At 41.2% G+C, this 25,367-nt stretch overlaps 1 protein-coding gene across 1 annotated transcript; it reads right to left on the minus strand.

The window, feature by feature from the left end:
* Positions 1-8,876: 8,876 nt before the first annotated feature.
* On the minus strand, positions 8,877-15,124 carry LOC128696513 (toll-like receptor Tollo). The gene has a single exon (XM_053787793.2). The coding sequence runs from the start codon at positions 13,987-13,989 to the stop codon at positions 10,402-10,404; it is 3,588 nt and encodes a 1,195-aa protein (XP_053643768.1). The 5' UTR covers positions 13,990-15,124; the 3' UTR covers positions 8,877-10,401.
* Positions 15,125-25,367: the final 10,243 nt, after the last annotated feature.

The following is a 25,367-nucleotide window of genomic DNA, read 5'->3' on the forward strand; positions in this document are numbered from 1 at the left end:
CACTGGGTATGTGGCCACAGCATGGAATCATAGCTAGTCAAACACTGAGTATGTGGCCACAGCATGGAACCACAGCTAGTCAAACACTGAGTATGTGGCCACACCATGGAGCCCACAGCTAGTTAAACACTGAGTATGTGGCCACACCATGGAACTAGAGCTAGTCAAACACAGAGTATGTGGCCACACCATGGAACCACAGCTAGTCAAACACTGAGTATGTGGCCACACCATGGAACCACAGCTAGTCGAACACTGAGTATGTGGCCACACCATGGAACCACAGCTAGTCAGACACTGAGTATGTGGCCACACCATGGAACCACAGCTAGTCAGACACTGAGTATGTGGCCACACCATGGAACTAGAGCTAGTCAAACACTGAGTATGTGGCCACAGCATGGAACCACAGCTAGTCGAACACTGAGTATGTGGCCACACCATGGAACCACAGCTAGTCAGACACTGAGTATGTGGCCACACCATGGAACCACAGCTAGTCAGACACTGAGTATGTGGCCACACCATGGAACTAGAGCTAGTCAAACACTGAGTATGTGGCCACACCATGGAACCAGAGCTAGTCAAACACTGAGTATGTGGCCACACCATTGAGCCCACAGCTAGTCAAACACTGAGTATGTGGCCACAGCATGGAACCACAGCTAGTCAAACACTGGGTATGTGGCCACAGCATGGAATCATAGCTAGTCAAACACTGAGTATGTGGCCACAGCATGGAACCACAGCTAGTCAAACACTGAGTATGTGGCCACACCATGGAGCCCACAGCTAGTTAAACACTGAGTATGTGGCCACACCATGGAACTAGAGCTAGTCAAACACAGAGTATGTGGCCACACCATGGAACCACAGCTAGTCAAACACTGAGTATGTGGCCACACCATGGAACCACAGCTAGTCGAACACTGAGTATGTGGCCACACCATGGAACCACAGCTAGTCAGACACTGAGTATGTGGCCACACCATGGAACCACAGCTAGTCAGACACTGAGTATGTGGCCACACCATGGAACTAGAGCTAGTCAAACACTGAGTATGTGGCCACAGCATGGAACCACAGCTAGTCGAACACTGAGTATGTGGCCACACCATGGAACCACAGCTAGTCAGACACTGAGTATGTGGCCACACCATGGAACCACAGCTAGTCAGACACTGAGTATGTGGCCACACCATGGAACTAGAGCTAGTCAAACACTGAGTATGTGGCCACAGCATGGAACCACAGCTAGTCAAACACTGAGTATGTGGCCACACCATGGAACCACAGCTAGTCAGACACTGAGTATGTGGCCACAGCATGGAACCACAGCTAGTCAAACACTGAGTATGTGGCCACAGCATGGAACCACAGCTAGCCAAACACTGAGTATGTGGCCACACCATGGAACCACAGCTAGTCAAACACTGAGTATGTGGCCACACCATGGAACCACAGCTAGTCAAACACTGAGTATGTGGCCACACCATGGAACCACAGCTAGCTAAACTGGCAAAGAATCTCGAAAACGCCCTGAACTTCACAACCAGACTAGTATCAGAACTAAGAGGACTGCACTATGAGGAGGAGCTGAAAGAAATGAGCCTGACAAACTTGGTGGATTGCCTGCGCACTCAGCTCACACACGGAGGTTCGAGGGTCGATCCCCGATACGTGTGGAAACATTAGGACGTGTTTCCTTAAGACACCTGCTGTCCATGTTCACGTACAAGTAAAATTGGGACCTGGGTGTTAGTCGACTGGTGTGGGTTGCATCCTGAGGACAAAACTGTTGTAATTTGCCCGAAATGCTCTGCATAACAAGGGACTTTCTATATAGTAGTATGTCATTGATGTCAGTCAGGACTGTATACCTTGTACATGTACTTGTAGAAATAAACATTATTATTATTATTATTATTATTATTATTATTATTATTATTATTATTATTATTATTATTATTATTATTATCATTATTATTATTATTATTATTATTATTATTATTATTATTATTATTATTATTATTATTATTATTATCTAGAAAATCTTAAGAGGAATTGACAGGGCAGTTAGGGAGAGATTATTGGAATCAAGAGGACCACGATCAAGGGAACACAGGAGGAAGATGAAGATAAGGATGAGCCATAGGGATGTAAGGAAGTATTTCTTTAGCGTCAAGGTGCATCAAAAAGTGGAATGACTTGGATGAGGCAGCGGCGGAGACAATCTCATTATACAGTTTCAAAACAGAGGCCAAAAATCAGTAACGTGGTCTAAAAAGTTTAGGTAACAAGGGCAGCAGAGTCTTATCTTCCGTCAAAGACATCTCGGTGAGTACAATACAGTGTGTACATACATCCAGACACACACATACATGCATATTCAAAAGCATACATCCGTTCATACATATATAAACGTACAAATTCACACACCTATATATACACATTCACGCATAAATATTTTTCATATTTTGTTTCATTATATTTCATGACTGTGTTGGACTCTTCCGTGTGCATGTGTCGAGGTAGAGGGTGCTGGGCTTGTGGGATACGGGGATACCTTTCGCGGTTGTCAAAGAACTTTGATGCTGGCAATTATGCAATTCTATAAAACAGTATTTAAAAGTATTTAAAAGAGTGACGAGAAATGGGCAAGTACCACATTTTCCGGCATATAAGGCGCATGACAAACGTGTCATAATGGTGTATCATTAATCATATTCAGGGCTAATGATACTTTACCTGATATTTTACACTAAAACGTAACCCAGCGCTTATCCTTGACGTTTTGTGGAGAAAAAGGCGCGCCTTATATGCCGGTCATGTTGAAAGACTTGCAAGTGAACAGTCTGATAACCTAGTTCGTTATGCTAGAAAATAATGAATGTTTTACAAGTACAGTACTAGACAGGGGATATGATTTATATGGTAAATTAGTTGTATATAGAATATGCTACGCTCAAGCAGTGAAGATGAAGACAAGGTTCCCCAGGGTTTATACTGTGTAAACAACGTCTGAACAACTATACCTAGGTAGAGTCACCTCACAAAAAATAAAAAAAAAAACATTCACGGTCACTCATTTGAAGGAGGAGTTTCCTTGAATTCTATGATAAATGCTAACTAACTCGCTCACACTCCAACAGCAGATCAAATCATGAAACCCACTTGTCTCCATACCGAGCTGACGCCCCACACAAGCCTAATGGATGTTCAAGTCCCGAGCACTCACAACCTTCTGCATCCCCTCCCTCTAGCCAATAATAATAATAATAATAATAATAATAATAATAATAATAATAATAATAATAATAATAATAATAATAATAATAATAATAATAATAATCATAATCATAATAATTACAACAACTACTACTACTACTACTAATAATAATAATCATAATAATTACTACTACTACTACTACTACTACTACTACTACTACTACTACTAATAATAATAATAATAATAATAATAATAATAATAATAATAATAATAATCTTGATTTCTAGAAGTACATGTACAAGATATACAGGCTTAGCTAACATCAGTGACATAATGCTATATAAAGCCACTTGTTATGCAGAGTATTTTGAGCAAGTTAAGTCAATTTTGTCCCCAGGATGCGACCCACACCAGTCGACTAACACCCAGGTACCTATTTTACTGATAGGTGAATGTGGACAGCAGGTGACTTAAGGAAAAACGTCCTAATGTTTCCACCCGTACCGGGGATCGACCCCTCGAACTTTAGTGTGTGAGCTGAGTGCGCTACCAATCAATACCTACCCGCCTCCTTCCCCGCACCCCCTATTTGCACACCCCTCCCAGTCATCGTACTCTGCTCTATCCTCTCTAAATGTCCAACCCACCTCAGCAACTCCTCAGTCCTCTCAGTGATACCTCTGTTGACTTAATATCAGTCTTCGAATTTGTACTCTCCGAATTCTCCGCATAACATTCACACTATACATCACTAACATACGACACCGTTCCTGCCTCCAGCCGCCCTTGTTCGTCTAGTAATGAATAAGTACCTAGGTGTTAGTCCCCTGCCATCTGCTACCCTTTCCACCTAGCAGTAAAGAGGAACCAGAGTGTTAATTTCCGTTTTAATCATCTTCCCTTCTTTATCTAATAGTAATTAGGCACCTGGGTGATAGTCTCCTTTCCACTGTCGCCCTTTAGCGGTGAATAGGAACCTGAAAGTCAGTCGACCATCGTGGGTCACATCCTGAGCTGCGACAGACTTGGAAGTCTCCTTACACCGGCTGTCTTTGTTTATATAGCAGTAAATTGATACCTGCGTAATAGTTTACTTACACCTGCTGTCCTTGTCAACTAAGCAGTAAATAGGTACCAGACTGAGGTGACTGACATGCTGCTGGGTGTCTACCCAGCAGCATGTCAGTCAGTCAGTACACTTTAATACTAACCTGCCATTAAAACGAGCTGAGGAAGGATAACTCTTAGTCTGTTAATGAGCTGAGGCAAAATAACAGAGATCTACCTGACACAGGGGCCTACCTCAGCAACGCCCCAAATGAACCTCCACCAACCCCTGATAAACCTCCATCAGCCCCTGATTTATCTGCGTCAACCTCTGATAAGTCTCCATCAATCCTGATAAACCTCCATCTACCTCTGATAAACCTCCATCAACCCCTGGTAAACCTCCATCAACCCCCTGATAAGTCTCCATCAACCCCTGATAAACTTCCATCAACCCCTGATGAGATTACTACACACACACACACACATACACACGGGAAAGGCTAAACCCGTACGGGTCATATTTATGAAAGGTTGCGTACAGAAGTTTAAATATTGCCTTCATGTTTTTAAGAATTTTTGATCCAAGGAATTGTAGTTAACTTTCCCTTCCTCGGATCAAACCTGTTTACCTCCCATTTCCAAGGAGCTGTATCACCCAATACAAATTTGAACGGATAATAATAATAATAATCATTTTAATTATTATTAATATTAATACTGTTTTCCTGAGGAAGCGCTAAACTCATACGGAAGTTATATATATCTTGGCAAATGAGCAATAGAAAGCAAGTTTGATCCAAGGAAGTGGAGGTTAGCTCCAGTTCTCTAGATCAAGAACCTTTCATTAGCATTCCTTTAAGATAATAATAATAATATTAATAATAATCATATTTTTAGTTAAAAAAATTAAATTTTATTTTAAATAAGTTTGCAAAAAAAAAAAAAATCACTAACACACCGAAGCAAAGTTAGCGGCCGAAGGATCGAGCCTTCACCCGTCCTCACGCTGAGTGACCCACAAGGGTTTACCGCTGCAAGGCTGGTTGATTAACAATTGAAAGTGTATTAACTGCATGATGGACATTAAGGCTGCAGATAACCTATATATATATATATATATATATATATATATATATATATATATATATATATATATATATATATATATATATATATATATATATATATATATATATATATATATATATATATATATATATATATATATATATATATATATATATATATATATTTACTTATATACTTTTTGGTTAAGTAAACTCTCAAGAATTTAGTTAACAATTTATTAGTGGAGGTTGCCAACTGATTTATGGGAGGAGTGTAAAATGAATACAGAATTTATTAATAATGTCGTGTCATTGAGGAACACTGCTCTTACATACAGGAATATATTCTCAAATCATTATTATTATTATTATTATCATCATCATCATCATCAGTGGTTATCTGTGGCATGCCATGAAGCCATGAATCAGGCAACGCCAGTTATCGTACATCGGGACCCGATTTACGAGTAGCGCTGCCAGACGCACGACGATACCACCACCCCCCTCCTCCCCCCAGAAGGGTAACTCAAAAAAAAAAAGGAAAAATACATTTTGAACCGCCCTATACACAAGGCTCTAAAATAGTTTTAACAGCAGCAATAGCCCGGGCGTAGATTGATATAATGATTCTTAACTCCAAAAGGTCACAAAACTCCGGGTGCAGATGGAAACAACAAGAATGAAGCCTTTTTTGAAGCATCATGGCGGAGGTGCGTCATACCACTAGAGTGATGGCAGTAATACAACGTTTCGACACCTCCTTCAATTTCCTCTATTACATGCCTTTCAAAAAGCAAATCTCTGATAACGCACGTGTATTGTGTATTTTTCTTGAGATTTTTTGTTTTGCTGTGCGATAACAGTAATGGCGAAGGAGGTGGTGAGTCTTGTGTATGTGGTTTAAAAATGTATTGGGAGGGGAGGCGGGAGGGGGTCGTATTGGGGGGTGATGCCCGCTTGGGAAATTGGGGGTGGGGTGGGGGCGGTTGGGTGTACGCCGCTGCTGCCAGCCACGGTCGTGCCCTGGGCATGTCCAGGGCATTGCCAGATCGCACTAGGGTTATTCCCTAGTATGACCACCATGAGAAGAGAGAAAGAGAGAGAGAGAGAGAGAGAGAGAGAGAGAGAGAGAGAGAGAGAGAGAGAGAGAGAGAGAGAGAGAGAGAGAGAGAGAGAGAGAGAGAGAGAGAGAGAGAGCGAGAGGCTGTACCCTTCTCCAGAACATCACTCCATCTGAGATCATACATACCCAGGATGACTCGAGTATGGAACACATTCGTACAGGATAATGATGTCAACGAGATAAAGTCAGTTGATCAAATGAAAATGCTGGCCCACAGATGGCTCCAACTTCATCCTGTTTCCTACTTGTATGTCTCATAACAATAAAAATGCTTTCAAATGAGCTGATGTAGGTAACAGCTCTTAGCTTGCCAATAAAGTTAGGAATCCTTAACCTGTAAATAGCTGTCAATAAAGCTAGGGATCCTTAACCTTGTCAAACCCTGTGTAAAAAAAAAAAAAAAAAAAAAAAGAGAGAGAGATAGATAGATAGATAGATAGATAGATAGAGAGAGAGAGAGAGAGAGAGAGAGAGAGAGAGAGAGAGAGAGAGAGAGAGAGAGAGAGAGAGAGAGAGAGAGAGAGAGAATCAGTTAGCGAAACATAGTATAAATTCCATGATAGGCCTGGAGTGCAGGGTAGGCCGTGGTAGGCCTGGCAGCTAGGCTCGCCCAGTCCCCACATCTGCTTCACAGCATAAATAACATCATCCACGCTCATAAATACATCTACAATCAATCATCACAGATTATTAACACATCTTTGCGCTGATAACATTTCTGGGGAAAAAAGTGTAGTAACGAGGACTCAATAATTTCAACCACGGGACCACAAACACTAGATCAACATATACATTTTTGTCTTTGCACACGAAAATTGGCAATTGGGCATTTTGAAGATAGTTCAACTATCACAAATAAATTTGGCATCAAACTTAATAAACTTCAATTATCACATACCGCTTCATTAACATAACATTTCGGTTGACTAGACAAGCAATAACAAAGAAAAAACACGAAATAATAAGCTCAACAAACCAGGGCAGTTTAGAATATGATATAGGATAATAATGGTATGTACACACACGTACAATGGTCAAGACAGCACAATGTACAGAAAGCGATGGGTGTATTATGTACAAGAATGAGAGGAGGAGTGTCAGCGGGTTCATTTCTGCGAGTCCTGACCCAACACTCCACTTGCTGAGTCCCCTGTTCCTCTCTCACTGTGTCAAGTTATCATTGTAAATGCCACGAGTATTGCGAGGAATTATCGCCACTGTCACCAGCCAGCCTTCCAGACTTGGTCTCAGCCAGCCTTCCAGACCTGGTCTCAGCCAGCCTGCCAGACCTGGTACCTGGTCTCAGCCAGCCTGCCAGACCTGGTACCTGGTCTCAGCCAGCCTGCCAGACCTGGTCTCACGCTACAAAATTAACAGTTTCCATAGATCTACACAGTTTTTTTCAGAACTGTTTAGTTACCTTTTAACATTAAGTTTTCTGATATTTAAAAAATCGATCTATTCCTTCATTTGGACAGGCTTCATTAATAATAATATTAATGTTACTAGCCATATAATAAAGCACTAAACCCGTATGGGTCATTTAGAGCTTATCATTTTCTTAAATTTTTTATTTAAGATAGATGTAATTTGATTTAAAAATGTTTAGTCATACTTTTAACAAATAATTTCCGATATATACACTAATTAATTTATAAGTTTGTATTAATGTTTATAATTTTTCTTAGCGATTTTCAAAAGAATTTATATATATATATATATATATATATATATATATATATATATATATATATATATATATATATATATATATATATATATATATATATATATATTCGATAAGCGTCAAACCCACAGGGGTCTTACATCAGTAGCATCAAGAAACCAAAAGAGCAAGACGTACACACACCCGCACTGGTTATCACTGTCGTTTAATGTATTCACTGAAATCATAAGATTTCGTAATGCTTCCTTTGTTACGGGTGTAACCATGGGAATGAAATACATACAGAACACAGACAGTGTGAACACACACATGCGATCACTCTTGCAACAGATTAAAGTATTGCACAATAACCATCGTATCTTTAATATATATGTATATATATATATATATATATATATATATATATATATATATATATATATATATATATATATATATATATATATATATATATATATATAATTGTAGGAACGTTACTATGGATGACGTGACTTTAATGGATACTGGTTTGATGTTATTGTGCAATATGCAGTTTTCTCTACTGGTAACCTCACTTGCAAGTATAGTTCTTATACCGTTGTCACACACACACACACACACACACACACACACACACACACACACACACACACATATATATATATATATATATATATATATATATATATATATATATATATATATATATATATATATTTAAAAATCTTTGTTGATCAGAACACTTGTTACTTAACAAAATAGTGAACACTTTAGTTGTAGGTTGAGCTCTGTTAGTCCCCCGCTGGTGGTAGGGATGGGCTGAGTAGGGAAGTCAGTCCCCCGTAGTGGGCTGATGAGGAGTGGTCAGCCCCATAGTGTGCTGATGAGGAGTGGTCAGCCCCCACAGTGAACTGATGAGTGATCAGCCTCCCACAGTGGGCTGATGAGTGGTCAGCTTTCAACAGGGGGCCTGATGAGCGATCAGCCTCCCATAGTGGGCTGATGAGTGGTCAACCTCCCACAGTGGGCTGATAAGTGGTCAGCCTCCCACAGTGGGCTGATGAGTGGTCAGCCTCCTACAGTGGGCTGAGCAGAAGTAGTCAGCCTCCAACAGTGGGCTGAGTAGACGTAGTCAGCCTCCCACAGTGGGCTGAGTAGACGTAGTCAGCCTCCTACAGTAGGCTAAGTAGAGGTAATCAGCCTCCCACAGTGGGCTGAGTAGACCTAGTCTGCCTCCTACAGTGGGCTGAGTAGACGTAGTCAGCTTCCCACAGTGGGCTGATAGAGTAGCTAACCTGCCAGAGCGGGCCGAGAAGTGTTGAGCCTTCCACTGTGGACTGAAGAATGGCAAACCCCTGTGACAGTGGGCTGAAGAATGGCCAGCCCCTGTCACAGTGGGTGATCAGGAGTGGTTAGCCTGTCACAGTGGGATGAGCAGGTGTGGTCACTTCCCAGTGGGCTGAGGACTAATGTCTGCCTCCCACAGTGGCCGAGAAGCAATAGTCTACCTCCCACAGTTGGGCTGATGAGGAGTGGTCATCTCCCACAGTGGGTTGGTGATGAGTGGTCCGCCTCCCACAGTGGGGTGATGAGTGGTCAGTCTCCCACAGTGGGGCGATGAGGAGTGGTCAGTCTCCCACAATAGGGTGATGAGTGGTCAGTCTCCCACAGTGGGATAATGAGGAGTGGTCAATCTCCCACAGTGGGGTGAGCACTCCCAAACAATAGGCTGGGCATTAGGTATCAGTCTTCCCTTCCCCTGTCCCTTCCTAGGTTGAGCAAGAGTAGTGAAGCACATGCCCCCTAGGTCGGGTAGCTCCCCCTAGTGTGAGCAGCAGGCGGGCAGGGGGGTCCCACACCCCCGCTCCATGGTGAACAAGAGGTGGTGTGTCTTAGCCTGATGCTGGGGACAGATCTTATCCCGTGGTGTACAGACGCTTGACTCTGGCAGGTGAGCCGGGGTCAGAGGACACACCAGCAGTGATTCCTCTCAGCAGCTGACGTCGCTGTCCCTCCCAGTTGCGCCTGCCTCTTCTTCACCTGCCTCTGTTGATTTTTCCAAATTATTAAGCAAAAAAAATAATAATTTCCAAGATTTTTTCGCGAGAAAATGAGTTTTTTCAGTCCTTTTTGTGTATTGTGTTGGAGGTGGTGGTATCAGTGGGAGGGCGTGGAGGCTGTCTCTGCTGTGAGTGGAGGATGATGTAAGGTGTGCTGGATCACGGCTGGAGGTGACAGTGGTGCTGGCGAGGAACTTGTGTCTCGGCTACATGTGGAGAGGGACGGGTCTGGGCCCAGGCTGCTGCTGGGAGGCCAGGGAGTGAAGCTGGTGGTTCCTGGTGGGCGGCTGAGCGTCCGGCATTGCAAACTTTAATTTTTCCCAGAAGCGAGTGTCGCCCCACTTAAGATAAGTATTTGTTTTAAGGTACAGGCGGATGTCTGGGTCAAGGTCTCTCTGAGGGACATCACCCAATAGTATGACAATGAGCCTCCGCCGTCGATCCTTTAACACCTCGTGATGAGCAGAGCGAAACTCGAAGCGACACCATTCGGATTTAATAAAATTCTCCGATAAAATTAATATAGTGCGTTTACTTGTTTCCACGGCGCTGAGAATAGTGTCAGTGATATAGGCGCCGACGGGAAAGTCTCTATAGTGAAGACACAGTTTATAGGCCGGACTGCCACGCTCCAGCTCTGGGGCCAAGATTTGTGTCACGAAAACCTCATCCTTCGAACTGTAACTAACAAAAGCGTCAAAAGCTTTGTCTGTATCCCCTTCGTACTCACTTCTGTAGAAGAGTCTTACACCGTATTTGGCGTACACCCACACTCGCATACGGTTTCTGTTGCAGAAAATGATGAGGGTGATGGTCAGAAGGAGAGCAAAGGCTCCCAGCGTGATGGTCGGGAGGAAGACATAGTCCAGGTAAGCCTCGTGTCTTATTGTTGTCGTCTCCGTATCATTGTTACAGGTAGACAGGTTAAAAGTGGACACTTGTACCATGACCTCGACTGACCTGTTGAGGGAGCAGATGATTTTATCTGCGTCCTTGAGCCTCCCTCCAGCGCCGTGCATCCAGGTCTGGATGTCCTCCAGATCGTCACAGTCACAGCTCCACGGGTTCTCGCTCAAGTGCAAGGAGTGTAGGTTATGGTTTTTCTCGAACAGACTCACTGGGAATGTTTTGAGACGGTTATCATCTAACCTCAGCACCCTAAGCGAGATCAGGGTTAAGAATGTTGCGTTCTGTATGTAAAGCAACTCATTACTATGTAAATACAATTCACGTAAAAGGGTAAGGTGCTCAAACTCGTAACCCTTGAGTTCCTTGATATAATTACGGTGCAGATAAAGGGTTTCCAGTAGTTTCAGACCATTGAACGTTCTATTGTGAATTATCTCCACCTTGCTGTCATTTAAATAGAGCACTCTGAGATTTTTTCTCCCGATGAAGGTATGACTGGAGAGAGAGTCCATGTTATTACCATCCAGGTACACTTCAGATGAATCCATTGGTATCCTTTCAGGCACAGAATCGTAGCCAGCCTGGGAACAGTCGACGATATTGGCTGCCCAAGACTCGTCATGAAAGCAAGTGCAGTTGGTGGGGCAGGTCATCTCGCAGTCGCAGGCATCGAAGTCGCAGCAGTGGCAGAGGGCGAAGCAATGCGACTCATACTCGCAGAGAAACTGCAATTTCTGCGCCTCGAGGAGAGGGATGAGAGCGTTGTTGTTCATTAGTCTGCAGTTGATAGTGTCGAGGTCGATCACTGTCGGATGTTGTCGAGTCTCCTCCAGGCTGTTGATGGTCTTCAGCCATTCCATAGTGCAGTCACATTCGAAAGGATTGCCTCCCAGGTAGAACTCTGGCAGCTCACGAGAAGGGTCCATCAGGGAAAGTCTCAGGGCGTTTTGATCAATGTTTTTGATCTTGTTTGCAAAGAGATCCACTCTAGTAAGATTTTTCTTTTTAAAGAATGCATAAGGCTGTACTCGAGATATAAGGTTGTTGTTTAAGAAGAGAATTTCAACACTGTCTGGCACTGAACTAGCACTTATGTCTGACAGCTTATTAAAACTAGCGTCAATTATTTTCAAGTTTAACTGACTCTCAATTTCAAAATAATTTCCAAGTTCGTTTATAAAATTTGAGCGAAGGTCTAGATACTTAAGTCCTCTAGGAATAAAAGCATAATCAAACATTTCCAGATGATTTTTAGAGAGATTGAGCCATTGAAGGTTTGGCAAGTCAGAAAACAGACCATGAACGTTTGTCAATACATTATTGTCTAGCCTGATGGCCTCAAGATGTTTATTATTGTCAAAAGCACCATTCTCTATAGTGTGAATTTTGTTACTTCCCAAATCAAGCACTTGAAGAGCAGGAAGATTCTTGAAAACACTCTTAGTAATATTTTCCACCACGTTAGCGGCAAGTTTTAAGGCACTGAGGTGCTGGAGGTCGGTAAAGGAACTGTTGGTGATAACACTTACATGGTTGCCACTCAGGTCGAGGGTTCTGAGCGATGCCAAACTCTGCACCAGCTTGGGAACGTCCTGAAGGTAGTTGTGACTAAGCTGTAGCTCCTGCAACTCCGTCGAGTTAGTGAGTGCGTGGCTGTCCACGCTGAACACTTCGTTGTTATCCAATTTTAGCACTTGCAGGCCGATCAAACCTGCCAAAGTTTTATCACTTATCACTTTGACTCTGTTATCCGAGAGCACTAACGTGTGTAATCTAAACAGCCCACTAAAGGTATTATCTGAAATGGTTTCAATCATATTCTGTTGTAACTTTAGCACTTGCAAGTTGGTTAAATCACGGAAAGTGGCCGCGTCGAGTCTTGTGATTTTGTTGTTAGACAAATCGAGACTGGCGAGCCTTAGCAAGTCGGTAAAGGTCTCGGAGTTGACCCAGGTGTTGGTGAGTTGGTTGTCAGTGAGCTCCAGCTCCAGCAGGAGGCTCAAGCCCGTAAACAGCCCAGGAGCCAACACACTCACAGAGTTGTTTCTTATATACAATTTTGTTAGTCTTTTATTTTCCTGAAATAGTTCAGGAGGTAACGCAGTCAATAAATTCCCCGACAAGTCCAACACTTCTAATGAGTACATACCGAACAGAGCCTTATCCTCGAGTTTACTAATGCCATTTAGACTCATGTTGAGTATTTGCAAGTTTTTGAGTGCCGCAAATGCAAATGCCGGAACACTTACTAAGTGATTGAAGGACACATCGAGTGAGCGCAAACCCGGGGCGCAGATGTGCTCCACCTGACTAAAACTCATAACTGTCACGTCTTGCAGTTTGTTGCGGGACAAATTGAGGAGCCTGAGATTCTCTAGGTGGCAGAGGAGTGCTGGGGGCAGCGTCCAGATGTTGTTATCACCTAGGTCAAGCCTCTGAAGGTTTCTCTGCTCTCTGAAGGCGTCGCTAGAGATCTTGAGAGTCATGGCAGACCAGTCGGTATTGTAGGTCCGCAGCGTCAGGTTCCGCAGGTTGGTGAGGCCCAGGAATGCCTCCCGCGGTACTTCACCGATCTTGCAATACTCAATATCGAGCTCCTGAAGCTCTCTCAGCCTCACAAAACTCTTGTTTTGAAGCGCACTTTGAAAAAAAAGCACGTCACTGCACTCAATCCTGAGCTTGACTGTGTTACGGGTGGGGATGACGCTGAAGTTGGTGGCATCCAGTTCGCTGTTGATGGTCCGTAGTCGACAGAGGAGGGCGACGAGGTCGGTGCCCGCCAGCGAGGTGACCTGACAGTCATCAGGGCTGTGGTATTCTGGCCCCACATTCCCCGCCACAGCCCACAACAGGGCTGCCAGGCTCCAGCCCCACAATATTCGCATCTTGCCACACCGCCTGTTTCAGCAGAGCGCCATTATCCTGGCTAGTCGGGGGCCGACCGGTCTCGCCATCTTAGGATACGCGATGCAGAGTCCTCATTACTCCTCGGTAAAAAACATCTGAGCTTGACTGGTCCCATCACTTCGTTTCACTTCCACACTAGGCAGTATTCCACTTCTCCCCTCCACCACATCCTAGCACAAAGTATTTTATCCATAAATAGCCAATTAACAGCTCCAATCAAGCGAAAATGTGGGAGCGTTTGAGTGTGCGTTGGTGCACGGTGTCTGGAGGCAGGTCCACTGGCCCGACGCATTCATCACTGGTCGCCCGCGGCCAACAACATGGCCGCCCAGTAACTCCACCACTCGCCGCCAGAGTGCCTGTCCAGCACTCAACCACAGGTCCTCTCTCGTCCTTCTTGCATGTTAATCCTAAGATTAATGAGCCCAGATACACATTTAATATTTATAAACATCGAATACAGCCTCCGTAGGGAGACTGATTCCATACACCTCAGTTTACATTGCAAGTGTGCGAGAAAAGGCCCTGCGAGCCAGTGTTATCAGTACACATCAGTAACGGTACATCCCTCGGCTCTTGGATGACCCCCACCAGTGCAAGCACAAAGAGAATCAAACGCTCACTCGCTCACTCACCACCAAAACAAGGCTCCATTTCACTCCCGGTCAACTTCTGCCACTGCTCAATTGATAAACAATGACCCACGAGGTCTGAGGCGGAGTGGATTGGTAATATGGTTTAATGAACGCCGTCCGAACACAGTGAAGCTGGCGCGAGGGTGCGACCATTGGGCCCCCTTTGTGTAGGCATTGTGGCTGCAGAGGTGGTGAGCTTCGCACGCCTACACCCCCTGCAACTCCGAAACACCGACTCCGTCACCTACTATAGAGGAACATCAACATCACGAAATTCTTGGAGTTGATTTTTTAGCAATGCTGAGGCGTTATTGGAGTAGGATTGTGTGTGTGTTGATGGCTGTCGCGCCTCCCTCTCACAGAGTGATCCCCCACCACTCTACCTCCCCACCCCATCACTCCTCCATTCCGTCCCTCCCCGTCTCTCCCCACATTATCCTGCCTCTATTCCATCCCACACCAACTCTCCCCATCCTCTCCCTCACAGCTCCTTCCCTCCCCACCCGACACACCACGTTGGAGATGGGTCTCAATTATTTATATGTTTTAGGGCATATAAACCGTGAAATGGTGATGACACACTGACCGCTGATGAGTGGTTTGTTGTGTGGCGTTCCACCTGTTACCCACGGTGATGTGTGTGTGTGTGCGTGTGTGTGTGTGTGTGTGTGTGTGTGTGTGTGTGTGTGTGTGTGTGTGTGTGTGTGTGTGTGTGTGTGTGTGTGTGTGTGTGTGTATGTGTCTTTGTATGTTTGTGCGCGGCTTGTGTGCTCACGTATGTTGTGTGTGTATGTGTGTCTGCGTGTTTTGTGTGCGGGTATGTGTGTGTGTGTGGGGGGGGGTATGCGCGTGCGTTATGTACACGGGTGTTCCGTATGTGAGTTACTGTGCACTCACCAGTTCATATTTGCGAGGGTCGAATCTCAGCTCCTGGCCCTGCGTCATAAACTACTTCAACAGCAATTACTAGTTACGCTTCGGCCATATTCTACCTACTAAGGAAACTCAATTGAATTTGCTTCCAACACTTCTTTCAACTCATTCTAAGTTTCCTCCACTAAAGAGGTACTGCTTAACATCCTCATGTCTCATCTGTGTTTTCAGCTTGCATAAGTGGCCTCTTCCCCATTCCTATGTCTTTTTAATTAGTCTATAGCTATCTGCTCTTCTAATTCGTGTCTAATATCATCTTATGGTGAAATTCTCTCAATACTAGGATTATTTATTTGCAAATCTTAAGACGTTTTCGAGCTTCATGTGCTTGACCAGGCTGCGCTTCTGAAGTTAGATCATTTAGTTGATGATGGGCCTAACATCTGTCAATAATATAGTTCTAAAGGATTCTCTGTTAAAGATTCTCAGTGCTGTTTTATGGTTTGCCAGTCTTGCATTCGCCGCTGAAGTTATACGATGTATATATGGCTCATTTCTTATCATCCTGTTGAAATCACTTCTCCCATCCACGACTATATCACCTCTCCCTCTCATACACACACGCACATTATAAAATTAAGTCCTTTCTAAAATTTTCTCTTATACATTTAAAGATATATTTTTTTTCATTTATGCTAATATAAAATTTAATGATTTTGTACCAAAAGAACCTTAGGAAACTTACCTAGCCTTCTTATAACAAGCGCAGTTTAATTTAGCCTAATCTAACTAAATATATTTTATATAAGTTTACAATAATTTAATAATAAACAAACACTGTGAAATATATTTTTTTCATTAGATTTAAAATGATTTTTTGCTAAATTATTGCATATACAAATTTTTGCTTGTCCTATTTGGCAAGAAGAGCGTTGCTATTTAAGCCAAAATAGCAAGTTTTACTTATCCTTCAGTGTGAAATTAGTTCCAGAGTAGCATATATGCACAGAGAGGTGTATATCTCTCCTTGTATATACCAGTTTTAGGGATTAAAGTTTTATTGACTGGTGGTCATCAGTTTACATACAGCCTTAATGACCCTTGTTTAGTAGATAGGCTTTAAACCGCGTTAACCAAATAATCCCACAGCCTTTTCTTTCATTGCTATATGTTACATATTAAATCCCATGGTATACGTCTTCAGTTTTGTCTATTCCTCTTTGTTCTGTTACAATCCATATATATATATATATATATATATATATATATATATATATATATATATATATATATATATATATATATATATATATATATATACATATATGAGTATATATAGTATAATGTGCGTGTGTATATGAGAGGGAGAGGTGATATAGTCGTGGATGGAATAAGTGATTTCAACAGAGGGTAGGAAGTGATCTGCCACATCATCCCGCGTGCTAAGCACCTCTGTATCTGCAGGATGTTCCGGGGGTCAACGCCCCCTCGGCCTCCCGGTGGTTCAGGGCCTAATCAGCCAGGCTGTTACTGCTGACCACACGTAGTCCAGCGTAAGAACCACAGCCCGGCTGATAGTTTGCTGAACACTTTTCTCTTGTGCCGAACACCTCTCTAGCACGCTGAACACCTGTTTCGTGTGCCGAACACCTCTCTAACATGCTGAACACCTGTTTCGTGTGCTGAACAACTGTCTCGTGTGCTGAACACCTGTCAAAGAGGTGTTATAGATACATTCCTAACACTCTCCCACCATGTTTCACTCTAGTTTCACACTAGTTTTGTCTTTCGTGTTCCACTCGCTTTTCATACAAGCTTCACTCGTGTACTCTAGTTTCCCTCGTGTTTTATTCTAATGTCATTCATGTTTCACTCTACTTACACTTGTATTTCATAAATTAGACACATACGCAACGCTTGGGTATCTTTATTGAGGAAACGTTTCGCCACACAGTGGCTTCATCAGTCCATACAAAGGAGAATCGTGAAGAACAGGAGAAGAATGAGGTAATCAGTCCCTCAAGACTGATGGACTGACCACATCGACTCAAGGTTGAGGGACTGATTATCTCATTTTTCTCCTGTTCTTCACGATTCTCTTTTGTATGGACTGATGAAGCCACTGTGTGGCGAAACGTTTCCTCAATAAAGATACCTAAGAGTTTCATATGTGTCTAATTTATCAACATGTCGGTTCTGTGAACCATTCATCTACAACATGTATTTCACTCTAGTTTCACTAGTGCTTCATTCTAATTTCACACTTGTGCTCTAGTTTCCCTCGAGTACTGCTCTAGTTTCCCTCGAGTACTGCTCTAGTTTCCCTCGAGTACTGCTCTAGTTTCCCTCGAGTACTGCTCTAGTTTCCCTCGAGTACTGCTCTAGTTTCCCTCGAGTACTGCTCTAGTTTCACTCGTGTTTTGTACTAGTTTCGCTGTAGCTTCACTTTTCTCACTCGAGTTGTGTTCTAGCTTTACTCGTGTTTTTATTTGGTTTCACTTTTTCATTTACTTTTAGTCATGTCACTCTAATTTCACTCCTGTTTCACTCTAGTTTTACTCGTGTTTCCAAGAAGCTTCACTAGTGTTCCTATCTAGCTTTAATAGGATTTCAAACTAATTTCACTAGTTCTTCACACTAGTTTCACTCTAGTTACTCGCATTGTACTTCAGTTTCACAAAAATTTTATATGTATTTTTCTCTAGTTTCGCTAGTGTTTCACTAGTATTACAAGTGCTTCTTCACTAGTGATTCACTCTAGTTTCACTAGTGTTTTGCTAATTTCACTCGTGTTCTGCTGTATTTTCACTCGAGTTTCACTCGTTTTGCTCTAGCTTTACTCGCGTCTCACACTAGTTTCACCAGTTTTACTCGTCTAACATTCCAGTTCCGCTAGTGTTTCACACTAGTATGACACAAGTTTCAGTCGTCTTTTACTCTAGCTACTCTTAATTTCACTCTGGTTTCACTTGTGTTTCACACTAGATTTACTCATGTTTTTATCTTGTTTCACTAGTCTCGTTCGCTTTGCTTTAGCATCATTCGTATTTTCCTCTAGTTTCACTCATATTTCATTCTAGTGTTTCATTTGATTTCCACTCTTGTTTCACTCTAGTTTCATATTTTTAATTTCGTTCTAGTTTCATTCTTTTTCCTTTTTTCTCTAGTTTCTTATTTGTTTCACTTTTTCTCCTGTTGCACTATAATTTTTTTAAGTCTGTTTTCTTGTTTCATTCTAGTATCTTTCTCGTTTCACTCTGGTTTCTTGTTTCACTCTAGAAATCTTTGTCGTTTCAATCACGTTCCTCGTTCCACTCTAGTATCTTGTTTCCCCTAATTTTTAAAACTACACAACGTTTTAGCCTCAATAACTGTACTTGGGAGTTTGTTCCACTCATCCACAACTCTATTACCAAACCAGTACTTTCCTATATCCTTCCTGAATCTGAATTTTTCCAACTTAAAACCATTGCTGCGAGTCCTGTCTAGGCTAGATATTTTCAGCACACTATTTACATCCCCTTTATTTATTCCTGTCTTCCATATATACACGTCAGTCATATCCCCCCTAATTCTACGCCTTTCGAGAGAGTGCAGATTCAGGGCCTTCAGTCTATCCTCATAGGGAAGATTTCTGATACATGGGATCAACTTTGTGATCCTCCTTTGTACGTTTTCCAGAGCATTTATATCTATTTTGTAATACGGTAACCAGAATTGTGCAGCATAATCTAAATGAGGCCAAACCAAGGATATATAGAGTTGAAGAACAACCTGAGGACTTCTATTATTTATGTTTCTTGATATGAAGCCAAGAATTGTGTTAGCTTTACTGAGCACACTTATGGTATTAGATTACTGCTAACCAGAACTCTCAAATCCTTTTCGCAAACAGTATATATATATATATATATATATATATATATATATATATATATATATATATATATATATATATATATATATATATATATATATATGCCGTGCCGAATAGGCAGAACTTGCGATCTTGGCTTAAATAGCAACGTTCATCTTGCCAAATAGGACAAGTAAAAATTTGTGTATGCAATAATTTCACCAAAATCATTCTGATCCTAACGAAAAAAATATATCTCACTGTGTTTGTTTAGTATTAAATTACTGTAAACAAATCTAAAATATATTTAGTTGGGTTAGGCTAAAATAAATTGCTCTTATTATAATAAGGTTAGGTAAATTTTCTAAGATTCTTTTGGTGCAAAATTAAATTTTTTTATATTAACATTAATGAAAAAAATATATCTTTAAACGGATAAGAGAAATTTTTAGAGAGGACTTAATTTTAAATGAGTTCTTGCTAATTGACCAGTTTTACATATTCGGCACGACATATTTATATATATATATATATATATATATGTCGTGCCGAATAGGCAGAACTTGCGATTTTGGCTTAAATAGCAACGCTCATCTTCCCATATAGGACAAGCGAAAATTTGTGTATGCAATAATTTCTCCAAAATCATTCTAAACCTAACTTAAAAAATATATGTCGTTGTGTTTGTTTAGTATTAAATTATTGTAAACAAATCTAAAATATATATAGTTGGGTTAGGCTAAAATAAATTGTTCTTGTTATAATAAGGTTAGGTAAGTTTTCTAAGATTCTTTTGATGCAAAATTAAAAATTTTTACATTAACATAAATGAAAAAAATATATCTTCAAACATATAAGAAAAATTTTTTGAAAGTACTTAATTTTAAATGAGTTCTTGCTAATTGACCAGTTTTACATATTCGGCACGACATATATATATATATATATATATATATATATGTATATATATGTATGTATATATATGTATATATATATATATATATATATATTGTGGTAGTTGACCAATATGCCTGTAATGTTTTCCATGCGAGAGAGAACTTCTATCTTAACTACCCAGCACGACCCAGCACCCCTGTTGCGCCTGCCAGCCGCCCTGACAGAATCGCATTAAGCAGGTATCCTTGGAAGAACGGCAGACAGCCTGGGAGAGACGATACTTGTGCGTCTGCCCTGGACTACACCTGCAGCCCACCTCGTGCTGGTCAGTAGGGCGGTGCTGGCAAGTGTTACGGTCTTGCTTGCAGAATGCTTTAATTTTTTTGCTTTGTGAAAAGCCTTATCAATAAAGTATCGTCGATATTGTACGCTTGACACAGTTCCATGTATTTTTCTAACCTCCCCATTATAAAAGTCAGGGCTATAAATCTTAATTCCTTGATCTTAGAAACGTAGAAGTAAATATACTTTGATTTACTAATGTTTGGTTAATCAAATAATAATCTATTTATGAACATATTTTAGTTGCTTTACGATAAATATTGAACTCGATTTTATAACAGACCTTTGGATATTTATGTCCGGAAATGGAATTAACCCATTTATCTGACATTCCACAGTGTACGTTATGGAATGACCACGAAGTGCATCATCCACTTACCTCAATCATTTCGTATTTGAAGGAAAGATGTTTGAGTATTTTAGTGTCAAAATGTTCCATGCACAAGTTGCTCAGTACAGGAGACAAAGAATTATCCATAGCTATAACAAATATCTGGAAATAAAAATTGTTATTGAACTTAAATTTATCATCTGTTAAGCACGATTTAATCAAATCAATAATCTGTTTAGTGTTAAATGGACGATTGTATTTAGGAATGTCTTCTTCAAGGAATTCCAGCCTTTCATCTCTACTGGCACTTTAGTAAACAAGGATGCGACATCAAAACTAGGGAATTTAATATTATTAGATATGCTAAAGCCTAGAAGTTTATCACATTACAAGTGATATGCTTACAACACTTGGATATCTATTACTGAAACGTTTCGCCTGCATAACAGTCTCTTCAATCAAATACACGAAAGCAGTAGAACTCGGGAAGCAGCAGTAGTAGTTTTAATGCGATCAGTCCGTTACCATCAATAGGAGGTGGTCAGTCCCTCAAGCCTAAAGCCTATATAGACAAGTAGACAGATCTTAGAGTTTACTCTAAGAGTAGAGATGGGATGAAGCGTCTGGAGTCAACGTCAAAGGTGAGTGTGGTCCACCAGTAAAAGTTATGCTGAACAGTTGTCTAGCAAAGAAGTTGTAAAAGAATTCCCGTGTACCAAGATACCACGGTGTTGTTGTATCACACTTCTATCATATTACCCATGGTAAACAATATCGACGTAGCTAATGAATAAGACATTTTGCAACACTTGGATACTATTATCCATAAGCACAGATAATATTTTTTTGCACATGAGAAGAAAATACAATCCCAATAACTGAGGTTAATATTTTCACTAAGCATTTAGATAATCTATAGACTGCAGAACCTACAGAAATTACGAACTCTTTTACAGTATTGCCAACTTTTATGTTTTAACTAAACCATGTAGATAGAGCAGAGATGTACCTCTTGAGAAGAATTGTTTGATTAAATTATAATTTCCTCTGGGAGTTAGATTTCAGTTCACTGTTAATAGAACAAGTAAGGTGATCAAGAAGGTGAACATTAAAATGGTATAAAATACCGACAGGTTGTTAGGTAAGACATATATGCAACAGTTAGGTATCTTTATTTCGAAACGTTTCGCCTACACAGTAGGCTTCTTCAGTCGAGTGCAGAAAAGTTGATAGAAGCAGAAGATACTTGAAGACGATGTAATCAGTCCATCACCCTTGAAGTTTTGAGGTGGTCAGTCCCTCAGTCTGGAGAAGAGTATTGTTCCATAGTCTGAAACAATATGAAGTTGAAGTGACAGGGTGGAGCCTATATACCGCCAGGAGGAGAGATGTAGGCCACTAGTAGAGGTAAGAATGTTGTCGTTGGAAGGTCAGGTCCCTCTCAAATCCAGCCATTCTCACAAGGGTATCTTGGTACAGACCTGAAATCAACTTTATCAACTTCTCACCTCCTGGCGGTATATAGGCTCCATCCTGTCACTTCAACTCCATATTGTTTCAGACTATGGAACAATACTCTTCTCCAGACTGAGGGACTGACCACCTCAAAACTTCAAGGGTGATGGACTGATTACATCGTCTTAAAGTATCTTCTGCTTCTATCAACTTTTCTGTACTCGACTGAAGAAGCCTACTGTGTAGGCGAAACGTTTCGAAATAAAGATACCTGACTGTTGCATATGTGTCTTACCTAACAACCTGATCAAGAGGCTGTTATCTAACAGCGTAAAAATATCCTAGTTATATTTGTTTAAAACGACAACTGTTTTAGATTTTCCAGCTTTAGTTATACGTAAAGCCTTGTTATATCAACTTCAGTTATATGTAAAGCCTTGTCATATCAGCTTTAGTTATATGTAAAGCCTTGTCATATCAGCTTTAGTTATATGTAAAGCCTTGTCATATCAGCTTTAGTTATATGTAAAGCCTTGTCATATCAGCTTTAGTTATATGTAAAGCCTTGTCATATCAGCTTTAGTTATATGTAAAGCCTTGTCATATCAGCTTTAGTTATATGTAAAACCTTGTCATATCACCTTTAGTTATATGTAAAACCTTGTCATATCACCTTTAGTTATATGTAAAGCCTTGTCATATCAGCTTTAGTTATATGTAAAACCTTGTCATATCACCTTTAGTTATATGTAAAACCTTGTCATATCACCTTTAGTTATATGTAAAGCCTTGTCATATCAGCTTTAGTTATATGTAAAACCTTGTCATATCACCTTTAGTTATATGTAAAGCCTTGTCATATCAGCTTTAGTTATATGTAAAGCCTTGTCATATCAGCTTTAGTTATATGTAAAGCCTTGTCATATCAGCTTTAGTTATATGTAAAACCTTGTCATATCACCTTTAGTTATATGTAAAGCCTTGTCATATCACCTTTAGTTATATGTAAAGCCTTGTCATATCACCTTTAGTTATATGTAAAGCCTTGTCATATCACCTTTAGTTATATGTAAAGCCTTGTCGAATCAGCTTTAGTTATATATAAAGCTTTAATTATGATAGCTACATTGAATCTATTGTAAGGCGGCACAGTAGGTTTCAGTAAGGTAACATAAGCCAGTCTTTTATGAAGGTTAATCTCATCTTGTGACATACTAACTTAGAAAATACATTAGTTACGTCAACATGGTCAGTAGTATCCTAGGAGGCGACACTAAGTTCGGTACCTTAAGTAAATCTTGTGTTGTCATCCGACTGTTTGAAGAGAAAAAGTGTTTAAGGTGGACAGTCCTTCAGCCTGGAGAAGAGTTCACGTAATTATTTATGTTTCGTTGACTTACTATTAGCATTCAAAGGGTAGGCTTGTGTTTACGACTTACTCTCAGAATACACATATAACACGCACATACAATACTCAAACATATGACGACATTTCGGTCAGATTTTGCCCGAAATGCTCTGCATAACAAGGGGGTTTTCTGTATAGTATGTCACTGATGTCAGCTAGGCCTGTATACCTTGTACATGTAAGAAAAGTTTAAGATTTTGTTCGGATTTTTAACCCCGGAAGGTTAGCCATCCAGGATAACCCAAGAAAGTCAGTACATCATTGAGGACTGTCTGTCTCATTTTCATTGGGGTCCTCAGTCATGTCCCCCAGGATGCTACTCACACCAGTCGACTAACACCCAGGTACCTACTTGCTTGCTAGGTGAACGGGACAACAGGTGTAAGGAAACACGCCCATTGTTTCCACCTTTTCCAGGGATCGAGCCTTGGACACTCAGCTTGTGAAGCGAGAGTATTGCCTACCTGGCCACGGGCCAGAAATAAAGATTATTATTATTATTATTATTATTATTATTATTATTATTATTATTATTATTATTATTATTATTATTATTATTATTATTATTATTATTATTTTCATCATCATCATCATTATTATTATTAACAAGTCACAAGTCACAAGTCGGTCCCAAACGTCGTCATAAGTTGGAGTCGAGGTTATGCCCTGCAAGGTTTACCTTTTTTGTCCAGTTTTCAGAATCTTGGTTTCAGTGTGTGTGTGTGTGTGTGTGTGTGTGTGTGTGTGTGTGTGTGTGTGTGTGTGTGTGTGTGTGTGTGTGTGTGTGAACAAGATGCTGAAAATCATCATCTGTCTTGTGTCAGGCTCCGGAAATACCTGCTCACTCAATTTTTTTTTAAAACTTTAATGATAACTTAGATTTATATGCTTTAAGTAAAGGGAAACATTGTAAACAAGACAGAGAAACTGCGCAGAGAACATATGGAAAGAACACGTGGTGTTCAGTATGCAAGAATTCACAATACAACACGACTTCCTGGAGGGCATTCCTGGGATCAACGTCCCCGCGGCCCGGTCCATGACCAGGCCTCCCGGTGGATAAGGGCCTGATCAACTAGGTTGTTACTGCTGTCCGCAAGTAGTCCAATATACGAACCACAGTCCTGCTGATCCGGCAGCGACTTTAAGTACATATCTGTCCAGCTCCCTCTTGAAGGCAGCCAGGAGTCTTGAAGGCAGCCAGGGGTCTTGAAGGCAGCCAGGAGTCTTGAAGGCAGCCAGGGGTCTTGAAGGCAGCCAGGAGTCTTGAAGGCAGCCAGGGGTCTTGAAGGCAGCCAGGAGTCTTGAAGGCAGCCAGGGGTCTTGAAGGCAGCCAGGAGTCTTGAAGGCAGCCAGGGGTCTTGAAGGCAGCCAGGGGTCTTGAAGGCAGTCAGGGATCTTGAAGGCAGAAAGGGGTCTTGAAGGGAGCCAGGGGTCTTGAAGGGAGCCAGGGGTCTTGAAGGCAGCCAGGGGTCTTGAAGGCAGCCAGGGGTCTTGAAGGCAGCCAGGGGTCTTGAAGGCAGCCAGGGGTCTTGAAGGGAGCCAGGGGTCTTGAAGGC

This window comes from Cherax quadricarinatus, chromosome 47, assembly GCF_038502225.1.
Source record: "Cherax quadricarinatus isolate ZL_2023a chromosome 47, ASM3850222v1, whole genome shotgun sequence".
Classification (NCBI taxonomy): Eukaryota; Metazoa; Arthropoda; class Malacostraca; order Decapoda; family Parastacidae; genus Cherax; species Cherax quadricarinatus.

Coding starts and splice junctions, on each gene's coding strand:
- LOC128696513 (XM_053787793.2), bottom strand. CDS start 13,989: ATGCGAATATTGTGGGGCTGGAGCCTGGCAGCCCTGTTGTGGGCTGTG.